The 12,982-nt window shown below is 44.6% G+C and overlaps 1 protein-coding gene across 1 annotated transcript in view; it reads left to right on the top strand.

The window, feature by feature from the left end:
• The window catches only part of PLPP3 (phospholipid phosphatase 3), a 44,091-nt gene that overhangs the window by 15,218 nt on the left and 15,891 nt on the right, over positions 1-12,982 (top strand). Inside the window, exon 2 of the mRNA XM_061353387.1 lies at positions 9,561-9,718. Coding sequence (XP_061209371.1) covers positions 9,561-9,718 — 158 coding nt within the window. The remainder of the gene's footprint in view (positions 1-9,560; positions 9,719-12,982) is intronic.

Below are 12,982 nucleotides of genomic sequence, written 5' to 3'. Positions count from 1 at the left end.
TTCTCTTCCTCTTTTCATGTCTGAGGTGACAAAGGGAGTTGTTGTTGAGATTAAAAACAATTTCCATGAAAACCTGTGATTTTTAAGCAAACATACCAGGCGGGCTTCATGGCAGTACCATGGTGAAGAGGCATAATGCAACTTGGCACAAAGCCCTTCCAAAAAGACATGGGGGGAGGCTATGGGGACAGAAGAGCCTTTGTCAAAATTAACTGCAATAATGAAAAAGGGACTGCTATGCCCTTGGGATGCTTTAACCTTTTTTCTTCCATTTATTCACATGTTCCTTGACAGCAGGGCACAGCGTTGTTACAAGGGAGCTGGAAAGGGAAACTGGGAGTTCTCCGTTTTGGGGTTTAAAAAGCACAGTACATGTTGTGTCGCTTGAGTCAGTATGAATAGATACCCAACCATTGCCTGTGCCATGTGGATGCAGCCTAGTTTATACCATGTCCTAAGGAAATGGGGTTATGGGATGTCACCTGGCTGCAAAACACAGGTTTGGGCTGTGTGTGGGAAAGGGGCTGTGACAAGGTGGACATGCCCAGTGTGGCTGGCCCTTGTGCCAATAATGGCCCTGTGTTTGCATAAGAGGGTAGTGATGTTTTAGGTGCTGCTGTGACACAGCTGCATCACCTGGACTTGCAGAATATGAAGTTTCTTAAGGGGACTAAAAGCACCCTGAAGTCTGAAATGGTGTGCAGCATGAAACCACACAGTCCTCAAAAACCACAGGTTCAGACTTAAACATAGGAAGCTTAGGGTGGATATAAGGGAGAAACTCTTTACTGTGAGAGTGATGGGGCACTGGCACAGGTTGTCCAAAGAACTTGTGGCTGTCCCATCCATGGCAATGTTCAAGGCCAGGTTGGACAGGGCTTGGAGCAACCTGCTCTAATGGAAGGTGTCCCTGCCCATGGGCAGGGGGTTTGGAACTGGGTGATCTTAAGGAGGGAGAAAAGAGACAATAGTATATCTTTTTAACCCATCAGTGAATAGGCAAAGCCTGTTCCCTTAAGCCCTGCTTTAGGAAGTGCTGAGATCAAACCCCATCGCTTGCAGGTCCTTTGGATCATTTCCACCTATGCACACATTTTTTTGCCTTTCAGCACTGTGTACGATGCATTATATCCTGGAAACTCTACCAAATCTCGACTACCGAGGGGGAAAAGTTTCATTTCCAGTTAATCAAGGGAGTTGTGTAATACCATTTTCTCCTGGGGAACTTCCAGAAAAAAAGAAAGGAGAAGAGGGAGGGGGGAAGAAAAGGGGGGTATTATATAGAGCAAGTATATTAAGAGGATATAAATTATGAATTAAAAGTGATTAGTGAACTTTTAAGGAAGAGGTCAGAAGTGCCTTTTGGACTACAGACTTTTTAAGCTTCCAGTGCTTGTATTCGGTTACAGAGTTATAACCCAGCCTTATTTGTGCAGGTGGCTGCTGCTTCAAATCTGAAGAGGGATTTTGCATTTACAATAGGTACATTGACAGAACTGGGTCAGAAAGCTACTCACGGCAGCCTTTAGTGCTGAAGACACGGGCCCTGTGCCTCCTGCACAGGGGCAGTTGCACCCCAAAACGTGCTTAATTGCAGCTGCAGTGCCTGGCTGGGATGCTCTGGGAAGGGGGAGAGGAAGCTTGGGAAGTTCAGCAGCTGAATGTTTCTGAAGAGGCCTGATGCTAGCCAGGTTAACTGGCTTGAGTTTTGCCCCAAAAGCTTTGCACCTTGGTTGATTTAACAATAATCAAGGTAGTTTTGTCGACCATATCAGGTTGGCTGCAGGTTTATGTGTTTCCAGTCGTTCATCTTAGGGTCTGGTGTGGCTGTGCAAAGAGAAGGAGCCAGGGCTTATACGTGGTGGTGTTCAGGGGCAGCAAGCCAAGATATGGAATCTCTTCTTGATATGTTAGATATTAAAGCAGTATCTGTGGCCCATGAAACTTTCCTTTCGAATAGAAGTTGATGGAGTGGAGCAGAGTTGTTATAAGGGGGAATTATCAGGGTTCACGCAGCTAGTGTATGCCAGTGGATGAAGAGGAGCAACAACTCTGCTCACCCTTACATCAGTTTGGAAGAAAGCTCCTAGATTTCCCTCAAGGAAACAGGGTATCGTGCCCCTTTCCCACAGCATGAGTGTTCCTGGGGCTGGGCAGTGGTCCGAGCCCTTCCTCGAAGGCAGAGCTTGAGGAGTTGTGGTGAAGCAGGGCTTATTCCAAACCCTGCTGACAGGCAGTGTAATCCGTGTCCGCTCTATTTGTAATTGGAAACATAATAGTTGCCACAGTGTGTTTTTCACACGATCTGTTTGCCTTCAGTATTGCAGAGTTCACAGGAACACTTTCAATCTTATTTTTCCCCTTTTCCCTTTATTCAAGCTGGATCCTTCTAGGTCAGACTTTTCATATCTGTGAGACCTTCCAAAGCACTTGGATGTATAGAGGTGCCTCAGAAGATGTGTGGATGTGCCTTGTAAGATGCTGACACTTTGGGTTTTCACAGTGTACTACACTTTATTCCTTGCTGTAGACAATGTGAAATGATGGCTGTGTTTCCACTGTGCTGGCTCTGGATTGCTGTTGATAATGTCTTTTATGTTCACCCTCTCCAAGTTCTGCTGGTCAGCCAGTCTGGCTTAAATCTGCCTTACCCTACAAAGGCAGAATTTCATGTGCATCTAGGTATTGTGGCTTGGATAACACCTTTTGTTCTTATTAATGCATTTTTTAGGTATTAAAGATATATGTGCCCTTTAATATAAAGCTCTTTTAATACATCTACTCATGCCAAACTCCCAGGAGGAACAACTTAACCAACTTCTTGGAATTCCCTTCTCCTCTTTCTTCCTTTGTAGGTGTTGTTTACCTCTGCAAATAGGTAAGAGGTACTCTCTAAAAGCAGTATTTTACCCAGCAAAACCAATGGCAGTGCTTCTGTGCATCTGGAGCTCTTGGAGTGTGGAGCTGGCACACTGCACTCCACCACATGAGGAAGCGTTTCTGCTGAGGTTTTGAATCCAAAGGAATTTTCAGTACGTGAAAATAATTTGACATTTGGTTTGAAGTATCTGTGACCAAGAGCCTTTCTATAATGATATTCCCCAAGATGGTTGGGTCAATAAGGAATGCTTTAGGTTGCACAGGGTTGTATTTACTGCAAAGGATGGGTATGCCTCTGGATGATGGGTTTGGGCAGCAGATACCTGTCATTCCTGCCATCATTGTTGGTTCCTTTTAGAGGCACCTCTCAAATACCTCTTCAGCTTGGGGTCATCAGTGTTATAGAGTTGTGCGTATAGAAAATGAATATTCTTGGCTTTCTTCTTGTTTGCTATTGTGCTAGCAGCATGAGAAGGCATTTTACTCAGCGTTCCTGAATAACCAGTTCTTAGTAAAAAATAAACCCTCCAAAAGTAAGAACACAGAAAATATCCAGGTCAAAATGAACCTGGAGCCCACTAGCAGCTGGTGGACCTGAAAGTGGTGAGGTTTGTGTTGGTTTTGCTAAGATTAGGCTAAAATGTAACTCTTAATAAAGGGAACCGAAATACCACCTTCTTGAGAGTAAGGAGACCACACAGACTGAGATGCATAGGTTAGTGTGAGTTACATGGGAGAACCTACAGCAAGTAGAAAACGAACTGTGTCTGAAGGGCTTTTTATGGAAATCAACCCATTGTGTTCTAGGGCTTTTCCAAATAGGTCAAAACAGAGAAATGCGCTATATGCCAATCCTTGTTTATGGGTTCTTCAGTTGTTTAAAGCAGGTACCTGTTCTGCAGTAAAGTCTGGGGTTTGTTTGTGTGTTTGAAGAATCTTGTATCCTCATGCGTCTTGTGTAGCTGAGAATAGTGGAACTGTAATAGAGTTGAATGGGAATCTGTTTTGCCAACAGAGATATTAGATGTGTTTCCAAAATACAGGCAGATGCACAGAGCAGTCTTCTGGACTGCTGGAACCGAGGTAAAGAACAATTAAGATTATGAAGGTAATAAAATAAGAGCTGATGGTACTCTGTATTTCTGATGTTAGCCTAGTTGTCCCCTGTGAATGCATAGGCTTCAAGTATCCATATTCAGTGAAAACACTGGGAAGGAGGAATATAGCTGATGCTTTCAAGATCTGTAAGAATCCCAACAGAATCCAGGGTGCAGTGGGATCCTTCTTTTGGCTGCCACTGGGCTGTGGGTCAGGCCCCTTGAGACTGGTTTTTGGTTGACCAGGTTCCTTCAACCACCTATTTTCTTGATGCTAGTGCAGGATTAGGCCTTGTCGTGATTGGCCTTATATGATGGAAATGGGGAAATACTTCTGTTCTTTGTGTTATTAAATGGTATCTCTGTATGTGTGTATATATATGTATGTAATGTCAACTGGCTTTGAGAGTTGTTCACTGTCAGAGCTGGTCCATAGCGCGGCAATTCTTCTTTAGAATATGGGAAAGCCAACTTCTAAAGCCCTAATAAAAGCCTCCCATAGGCTAACCTAGCTTTTATGCATTCTAAAATATGTACAAATAGTGGTTAGAGCTAGGTGATCTTAAGGTCCTTTCCAACCCAAACCATTCTGTGATTGTAAACTGAATTAGGTTTATGTGTACCTAAGATCAGCCACTAAGGACTTCAAATAGTAAGCCCATCTCTTGCAGGTACCCAAATATTTACAAAGCATGTCTTGAATGAGGAATTAGATCCCCAGCTCAGCCCTGCCAAATCATTTAATGATCTTTTTCACTTATTAAACTGGATGTCTAATCTACCGAAACCTTAAAAACACACCTAGGGCCTGGACACCAGCAGCCAAACGCATCTTTCTGCTTGTGAGAAATTACCATTGCTTGGTTGAGGTGGCCAGCAACATCCTGCTGACCTGCAGGGCTCAAAGAACAAAGATTTAATGAGGAGGTAAAAAAAAATCCAACCTCCATCAAAACTAAACATAGAAAAAAGGGAAAGAAAAACCCCTAATGGTGTTTAATTCAGTGCAAAGGTGAAGGTTGGGCTGGGAAGATGAGCTGCATGGGTGGGTCACTACAGAAATGCCTCTTCCTCTCCTGCTCCCTCCGCTTTTCTGATGGGTGGCCAACGAAAGCTTATCCCGTCTTCATTTTCCTTTTTCCCCCCCATTAAATCTGCACAAGCATTAACTTTTCAAAGGCTGAGATTCAAAGTGCTGTACCCAGCACAGAGCCCTTTTTTCTTCTGCCTTTGATTTTATACATGTTTCAAGCTGGTCAGAGAGTACGCAGGGTTTTGCAAGGCTTTTTGTTTAGGGTTGGTGGTGGGGTTTTGGCTTTCATGCTGCCAGCCTTCCCAGGATTATTGCCTATTAATTGCCTCTTAATAAAGGTGCTGAACAAAGAAAGGAATATTCTTAAATTGGTGCTAGATTTCCAAACTTGATTGGCTTTATTAAATGGAAAGACAAATAAATTTAAACCCTGCACTGAAATACCTTAATGTAGGACACCAGCAGTTAGAGGTCACCAAGTCACTTGGACTTCCTCCCAACAAAAGCAACATCATTTTTCAATGTCCAGCCCCATGGCATCCTGTGGTGCTTCACACAATTCTTTAGTGTCCACACCTGCTCTGCGCTGCTCGGAGCAAGGCTGAGCCCATTTGGATGGGGCAGGATCAGTCCCCAAGAGATTTCTATTATGTTCATGGTTTGGAGCCCTGTTTGATCTCCTACAGCATAGTTAGATAAAAGCATGTGGTTGGAATTTCCTTGTTCTGCTATTAAAGCAAAAAAACCCAACCCTTTATATAAGGACAAAAACCTTTCCTTCATCTTGTGCAGGATGTAACGATTTGGAAGGTAATCTCGGCTCCAGTTACCTTTTTTGCATTGGAATGAGCAAATCCCTTTGTTGCTCTGTGCTTTTGTTTCCCCTGTCTGTGGGATGGGGATAACTACTTCTCTGGTTGCACAGTCTTATATGGATGTGCTGACATTGCCTCCATGCCTTAGGGTATGGTCCACAGGCTGCTGTGGAATTTCTCAGCATGGAGATACCAGTATTAAGAAGGATGTGAGGCCCTTCTACAGTGTTACTAGAGATTTTTGCAATAGGTCTGTACACGTAGGTGAACCATAGCCACAGAGAGAACAGCCGGATAGGGTCATTTTGGGGGAAGAGTGACCATCCCCTAAACCATTGTAATTTTTTGCCTATTATGCATGTCTGCAACTCACTTCAATGCAAGTCGCCTTTTGTTGCTGTTCACTGAAAGGCACCTCTGTATTCTTAGTAGTTTTCTACTGTGGGTAGGGATGGGAAATGGTAGAGGTTGAAAACTCAGCATCTTCTTGGGGTCCAGCTGTTGAATTTGTAGATACAAATCACTGCAGAATACATAATCTGAATTTCCTATTAAAACACCAAATCAGAGAGTTAGACCTGGGGCAGAAGAGGTGATGAGGTTTAGTGTGTGGTATTCCTGCCCGTGGCAGGGGGGTTGGAACTGGATGATCTTAAGGTCCTTTCCAACCCGAAATATTCTGTGATTCTATGATCTTGGTGGTATGCTGCTTGTCTTCCACTTCCAAGGGTGTGTGGGCTGTAGCCCCACTTCTGGATAGCTTTGCCTCTGGCACCTCTCCTAGTGTGAATAATGTCTCTGTGGTGTTTTGCTGAGGGATCCTAAAGGCATCTCTCTCCACATTTAATTTTCTGTCTTCTTCCAGACTTCCCTCTGTAGTGTTTTTCTGCAAAACTCATTCTCTGGCTGCCTTTTGGCACCACTACAGACTGGAACCCCCTTGCCAACAAAAATGTGGGTGGTGACCAAGAAACTTAGACAACCCATCCTCCAGGAAATATCCTTGTGGAAGAAGAGCCATCTTAAGCACAATTTACTGTGGGCTGGGGTCTTTTCTTCCTTGGGTAATTAGGGCTGAAATAGCAGCCTCTTGCCCAGCCCTTGAAATCAAAGGTGTCTTATGTCTTCTGAGTAATATCTGTTCAGTTATGGAGAGTATGTTTGTATTTCTCATGGTTTTTAAAAAAAGAGAGAAAAATAGGGGGGGGAAAGGGAATCTGAGGTTACTGTTTTGCTGGAAAAACATCAAGGCTTGATTGGCAATATCCCACTGAACCACAAGTTTGTAGGAGAGAAAACAAAAACCATTGGATTTCTCTAAACTATGCCTATGTGTGCTTTAAGGAATTGTGTACCATATAGGTCAGTTATGCTCTTATTATAGCTGTGGCAAGTGTACATATAATTGCAACGTGGAAGTACTACCCCATGCTGTTCGATGAACGAAGGGAAAACAAATCTTTATTATTCCTGGGTTCACATAATGTATAGGAACACTATTGTCTTTTTTCCTTAAGCCAGTTTTAGCTTTCAGATGTATTTTATTGTCTGTGGGAACATGTGTTTTACAGACCTGTCATGTGAAAGCTATTAACAAGAGGAACTGGAGAAATAACAATAAGCCACGTAACCGTGGCATGTCTACTCCCCGAGTTCAACTGTTACGCCGCAGCCTCAAGTGCATGTGAAACTGGATCACATTGAGTGACTTTAGCTCTTCTCCTGCAATTTTTCATTGGGAAACCTAAGGGTTTTTTAAGTAGCCTATTAATATTGGATTGCTGGCATCAGAGGCACTGGCTGGGGCCAAGCTGGCTGGGCATCAAAACAGTTAAATAGTGGAATGAAGATCAACTGGATTCACACAAGATGTCCGATCTTTATTTACCAAATCTGAGCTGGGCAGGCGGTTCTGAAACCTTTCCTTGCTGGTTCACACATGTGGTGGAAACCATCCTGCCTTGCCAAGCACCGCAGGGCCCAGCACTTGCAATGAACCCATTGCCAGAGTTTTTAGAGAGGATCTGAAAGGGGTCCTGAGCAATGGCCCTGGCTGCTGTTGCGTACCTGGGAGGCTTCAGGTCTGTGTGTGGTTGTTCCTGCTCACAGATGAGGCAGACTTTCCCTTTTAAGACCAAGAAAACCCCTGAATAATCCTGGATTAGGCAAACCTATTAACATATAGGAAAAGGAGCCAAAATGGATTGCAGAAAGTGAAATACAGAAGGTGGTTCACCTGGAGATGGGGAACATTGTTTTGATGACACTTTTTAACAACCTGGATGGTACCCTCACTGATGACATCTAGCAGATCATGATCATTACAAACGTAATGTATGTCCCCATTACAAACTGGGGACAAGCTTAGGTTAAACCCAACAACATTTCATTTTTAACTTATTTTTTATTAGTTTTAGAAGGGAAAATCCCTCTGATGTCCTAGATTTCTGGGCTGTGTAAACAAACCCACAGATACTTCAGCAAGTTAGTGGTCCACAAATATTCCCTACTGCTTTCTGCAGGATCTGGGTGTGAGACCTGTTGTCTTGGCCCAAGGAGGAGCTCGAACCACTATGCCTTTGTTTTCCCCTTACCTGGGTTTCGCTCTGCGAGTGGGAGGAGGGTTTCCTGTGCCTTGTGGTTTGTGATTTACTCTCAATGTGGGTTTCGGAGAATCTGGGGCTTGTTTTGGTGAGGATATGCTGCTCCCCTTAGTGATGGGCTTAATAGCACAGAGGGATAGGGAAACGGAGGCAAAGGAAAGGAGGGTGGCTGGCCCAAGGTTCATCATGGCTGTAAAATACACCAGGGCTCTCCTAGGTTTAAGGCAAAACTGCATTTCTCTAAGAAGCTCAGAAGAATACAGACACACAGTAGTTCTGAGGTGTCCCCTCCATACTGTGTGTCCTAACCTAACACACCATGTTTTGGGGCAGATCTGCTCCAGGCCTGGTGCATAGGTCCAGCTGAGCTGGGCAGATGCAGGTCTCCTGCACAGAGGGTTCACAAACTGTTTAAGATCAGTTTTTATGTGGTTTTAATGTGATCGAAGGTGAGCAGGCTTTGGTGGGAGTTCAGCATCTGTTCTGGATGGGTTGATTGGGTGTGTGCTCAGCTTCTCCTTCCATGGATGGGTCAAGGGTGGGTGTCCCACAGGTGCTCAAAGCAGGTAGTCTTGTGGCATTAGTAGGTACAAGCACACACATACCCTGTAAATACAGAGAGGAGGGAGCCAAGGAAGGCTTTGAAGGCATAAATGTAATGGGATGGAGTGTAGCTGGGCTGACCAGGTAGGGGAAGCTGTGCTGATACTTGATCTTCCAGGGTTTGTTTGCACAGCTCTGGGGCTGCCCTGCCATGGGGCGCTCAGCAGAGCATCAGGCCCTCCCCAGAGAAAAGTACCAGATTCATTTTCATGGGTTTTTGCAGAGGGATTCCTTCAGGGGTCCATTCCTGTAAGTTAATATTTGCAATGCACAAGGCTTAACTGAAACCAGGCAGTGCAGACATCTGATAACCATAACAGAGGAGATGCTTTTTCCCCGCAAGAGCAACTTGGAAAAACAAATCCCAATGCTATTCCCTTTGGAAAGATAACAATATGGAAGGAAAACCATCAGGAACAGTGCTGCATGGCTTGCAAGGGGTTTTCTAGTTGGGTCCTTTTATTTGGCAAGCTGCTTGTGTTTGGCTCTGTTGCTGATGGGCTTTGTTGTTGTCTCCCCTTCTTTCTAGCTGGGTTGCCCTTCCTCATCATTGAAACAAGCACAATCCAGCCCTACCAGCGGGGCTTCTACTGCGATGATGACAGCATCAGGTACCCGCTGAAGTCGATGGAGACTATCAACGATGCAGTGCTGTGTGCCGCGGGCATCCTCATCGCCATACTTGCTGTAAGTACCACTTCTGAAACTTCCTCTCCTGTCCCTTGAGCATCTCTGATGGCTTTTGTTGCCTGTTTAGCCAATGGCACCATTGGCATGGGGTTTAACACAGTCTTGCTGGTGTGTCCACACTGTCTACCAAGGTACACATCTCTGCGATTGCTTGGCTTCTGTGTAAGCATGGAGCAATAAACAGCTGCAAATGAGAGCTTGTAATAAGAGGAATGAGATTATTCTTGAAGCCTATAAACAGGCCCAAAGCTGTTTGGGCAAGTCTGTGAGCTTTTTCACCCTCCAGTAAGAGTTCAGAGTAGAAACAAAAAGACTTGAGTGTCAGTAAGGACTTGGCATGGTTTGTCCCTATTCAAATAACTCCTGGTATTTGCCTATTTTATAAGGTTAAAAAAAAAAGAAAAAGGATACATCTTTTCAGCTAACTGGTGCCTGGAAAAGTTTCACAGCTTAGTATTAGGTTTTTAAGAGATTGTATATTACAACCATTTTAAAAAGACAATTAAATCCTTCCAAGGGGAGCATATTCCCACACTTCTCACTATAAAAAGCAGTTAATGCACCACCTTCCTAATGCCTCCTCATTTCTCTTCCAGCTTTCCTAGAGCTGTGCTAGGAAACAATTGCACGGTGAGAGCTTTATATGTCAGCCAAAAATTCAGCCCATGGAGCTGAGCCTCCCTGTGCCAACTTGTACCTCGTGCTGGGGCAGAAGGCAAGAGCTGTCTCTTGGTTGTTAGCGAAACGCTTGCAGCTGAAGCTGAAATTCCCCTATGAAAAGTACCTACATTTTGCTTCTCACCTGGTGTCAGCACCGCTAAGGTGCTTTCCCAGGGATGTTGCCTTCCTCTTGGTTATTCTTATGGGAGGGGTGAAGATGGGAGAGCTCAGGAATGCTTGTTCCCCTCCTAGCCATCATCTTTCCCTGCAGGAGCAATGTCATGGGCAATAGGTGTTTTAGCATGGCATGGTGCCTGCTTGAGTAATACCCCATCCTCAGCCTTGCTGCTTCATGCTGTGAATATCTCCATCATTTCCTGATTTCTCCATCGTTTCCTGACCACATATACTCACTTAGCAAAGTAGGTCCTCAAACCTGCCTTGTTCCTATGCTTTCTTCTTCCTCAAAACAAGCCCAAAAGGTGGCAGACCCCCAATTCCATAAGCACAGCAGAATTTTCCCCTGCAGGTGAATTACCCCTGAGTGTGGAAAAGCCATAAAAACAAAATGAAAAAGCCTCTCATTTTCACATTACTGCCTGAGCTATCTGCATGCCGGCTCCATGCCGAGTGTGCTTCTGATCAGTAATGAGGCAGTGGCAAATACAGGAGTTGGAACAGAAAGTGGAAACATAATCAGCTGCCTATGTGATCCATCAACTTTCGACCATGAAATAGCAGGTCAATTAAAAGAGAAAGAAAATCCCCAAAGAATTAGATGTTTCTGCCCTGGTTTCACTGTGCCCACAACAAATGTAACTTAATAAGGTAAATTCAAGAGCTGGGTTATTTGCTGTTGAGTGATACAAATGGCTAACGAGGAATTGAAGCAACAGACTTCTTTGCTATGGCAGCGTGCATGGAAAATTCAAGTCAGCCTGACCTCTTTTTTCAGATGTAACCCAGATACCAGAATTACTGTAGCATAATAGGAATTCCTTCCAAATCCACAAGGCACTGACTCCGCTCCTTTCGCTCACAACGTTTGCTTTCGGAAGGCAGGACTGTGGTTGTGAGGACTTCCAGGGAGCTGGCGTTTTGGATGGTGCAGCCAGTATTTCACGCCCTTGCTTTACGTGGCGTCATGGGTAGTCTAGCCTGGGGTAAAAGGTCTAGGTCATGTTTTAAATGGCTTGAGGACACCCAGAGTGCTCGTTAAGTAAATGGCAGAGGCAAAGACCTTTGCTTCAATCAGGATGTGAGAGGGTATGCGTTTGGTTTTAATACCTGTATATTTACTGGCTTCAGGCAAATTTCCGTGCAGATGACCCTGGAGAGGCTCTTGCCCCTTGGCTGTGCACTCTTGCATCTCTCCTGACTGCTCTTCTTGCTGGAAGATGGTTAATTTGATCAGCACAGGAGCATGTTGATGGTCCCTGGGATGGCTGGGGGAAGGTGACGTTTTCCTCTTCCTGAGCTTCGTATGGGTAGCACTGCTCTAGGCCCTGTGTCCCCACACCTGATAGACTTTGGAAGCCTATGGAAAACACCCAAGAAAACTCATTTCCTACATAATCTAAGTTACAAAGGCAGATTATCTGGTTGTTTTACAGTTGAAGGTGATATGCTTCAATGTGATTAGACCCAGAGAACATGACACCAGAGATATAAGTGATGAGAAAAGCTCTAAAAGTAATTACAGGTTAATTGGATTGCTGGTGATACCTTATAATAATGATAAAATGGGCACGACAGCCAAAAGTCTGCCAAAGGCCTTCACAGAGAGAAAAGCTTGATATTGGCTTCTTCTTAAGTGTACAGTCCCCCAGGAGTTGTGCCCATCATATAGGTATGGCACATATCCCATACTGATGACTCAGCAGCAGTGCAAGGCATAAGAAGAGCTTAATATCTGTAAGACCTGTTTTCTTTTTGGGATGTCTGTTCAGCTCATGCACATCTGTACTGCATTAGTTATTCACTGTCTTGCTTTATCTGGGACAGCCCTGCCAAAAACACAAGTTTACCCAATTTTTTAGCTTCTCATTAAGGTTGAGCCATGGCTTTAACTAAGCGGGGAGGGTTCATGGCTGCCCAGCAGTGTGTTAGCAAGGGAATGAAGTCTCCAATTTACAATCTGCTACATGTGTGCAATTACCCAGACCACCAACGGTGAGAGAAAAACATTAATCCCAAGGCTTTTGTTGGTCCCTGTTTAAAATGGGCACATGCCTGGCCCAGGCCAAGGGCCTTGGGTTTTATGTGGACCTGTTTGAGTCTGGAGTAACAGCACATCTGCTAGTATCGGGTATCATCCTTAATTCGACTCATCTTCCCTCTGCAAAAGCCATGAGTTTTGAGGCTCGTAGCTTCCCTTCTTGTGAATTTAGACTTTTGAGAGGCTGCAGGCAGTGGCTGTGTCCTTGTGCAGGAACCTCCATGTCCATCCAAGGATAATCTCCCTCTGCAGTTCTCATGACTGTAGGTTTCTGCCTGCCAGCTTGTGCTGGGAAGTGGTCCAATATGAAGAGAAACAATGTTTTTTGGAGTCTCTGAGGTTTGTGCAGCCTGGAAAGGGGAGCAGGGAGACCTTAGAGCAGC

Source organism: Neopsephotus bourkii, unplaced genomic scaffold, assembly GCF_033783945.1.
Source record: "Neopsephotus bourkii isolate Nb327-2 ecotype Australia unplaced genomic scaffold, CSIRO-AGI_Nbou_v1 NB_673, whole genome shotgun sequence".
NCBI classification, from domain to species: Eukaryota; Metazoa; Chordata; class Aves; order Psittaciformes; family Psittacidae; genus Neopsephotus; species Neopsephotus bourkii.
The sequence above is the reverse complement of the archived record's forward strand: the minus strand, read 5'-3'. Positions and strand labels throughout refer to the sequence as shown.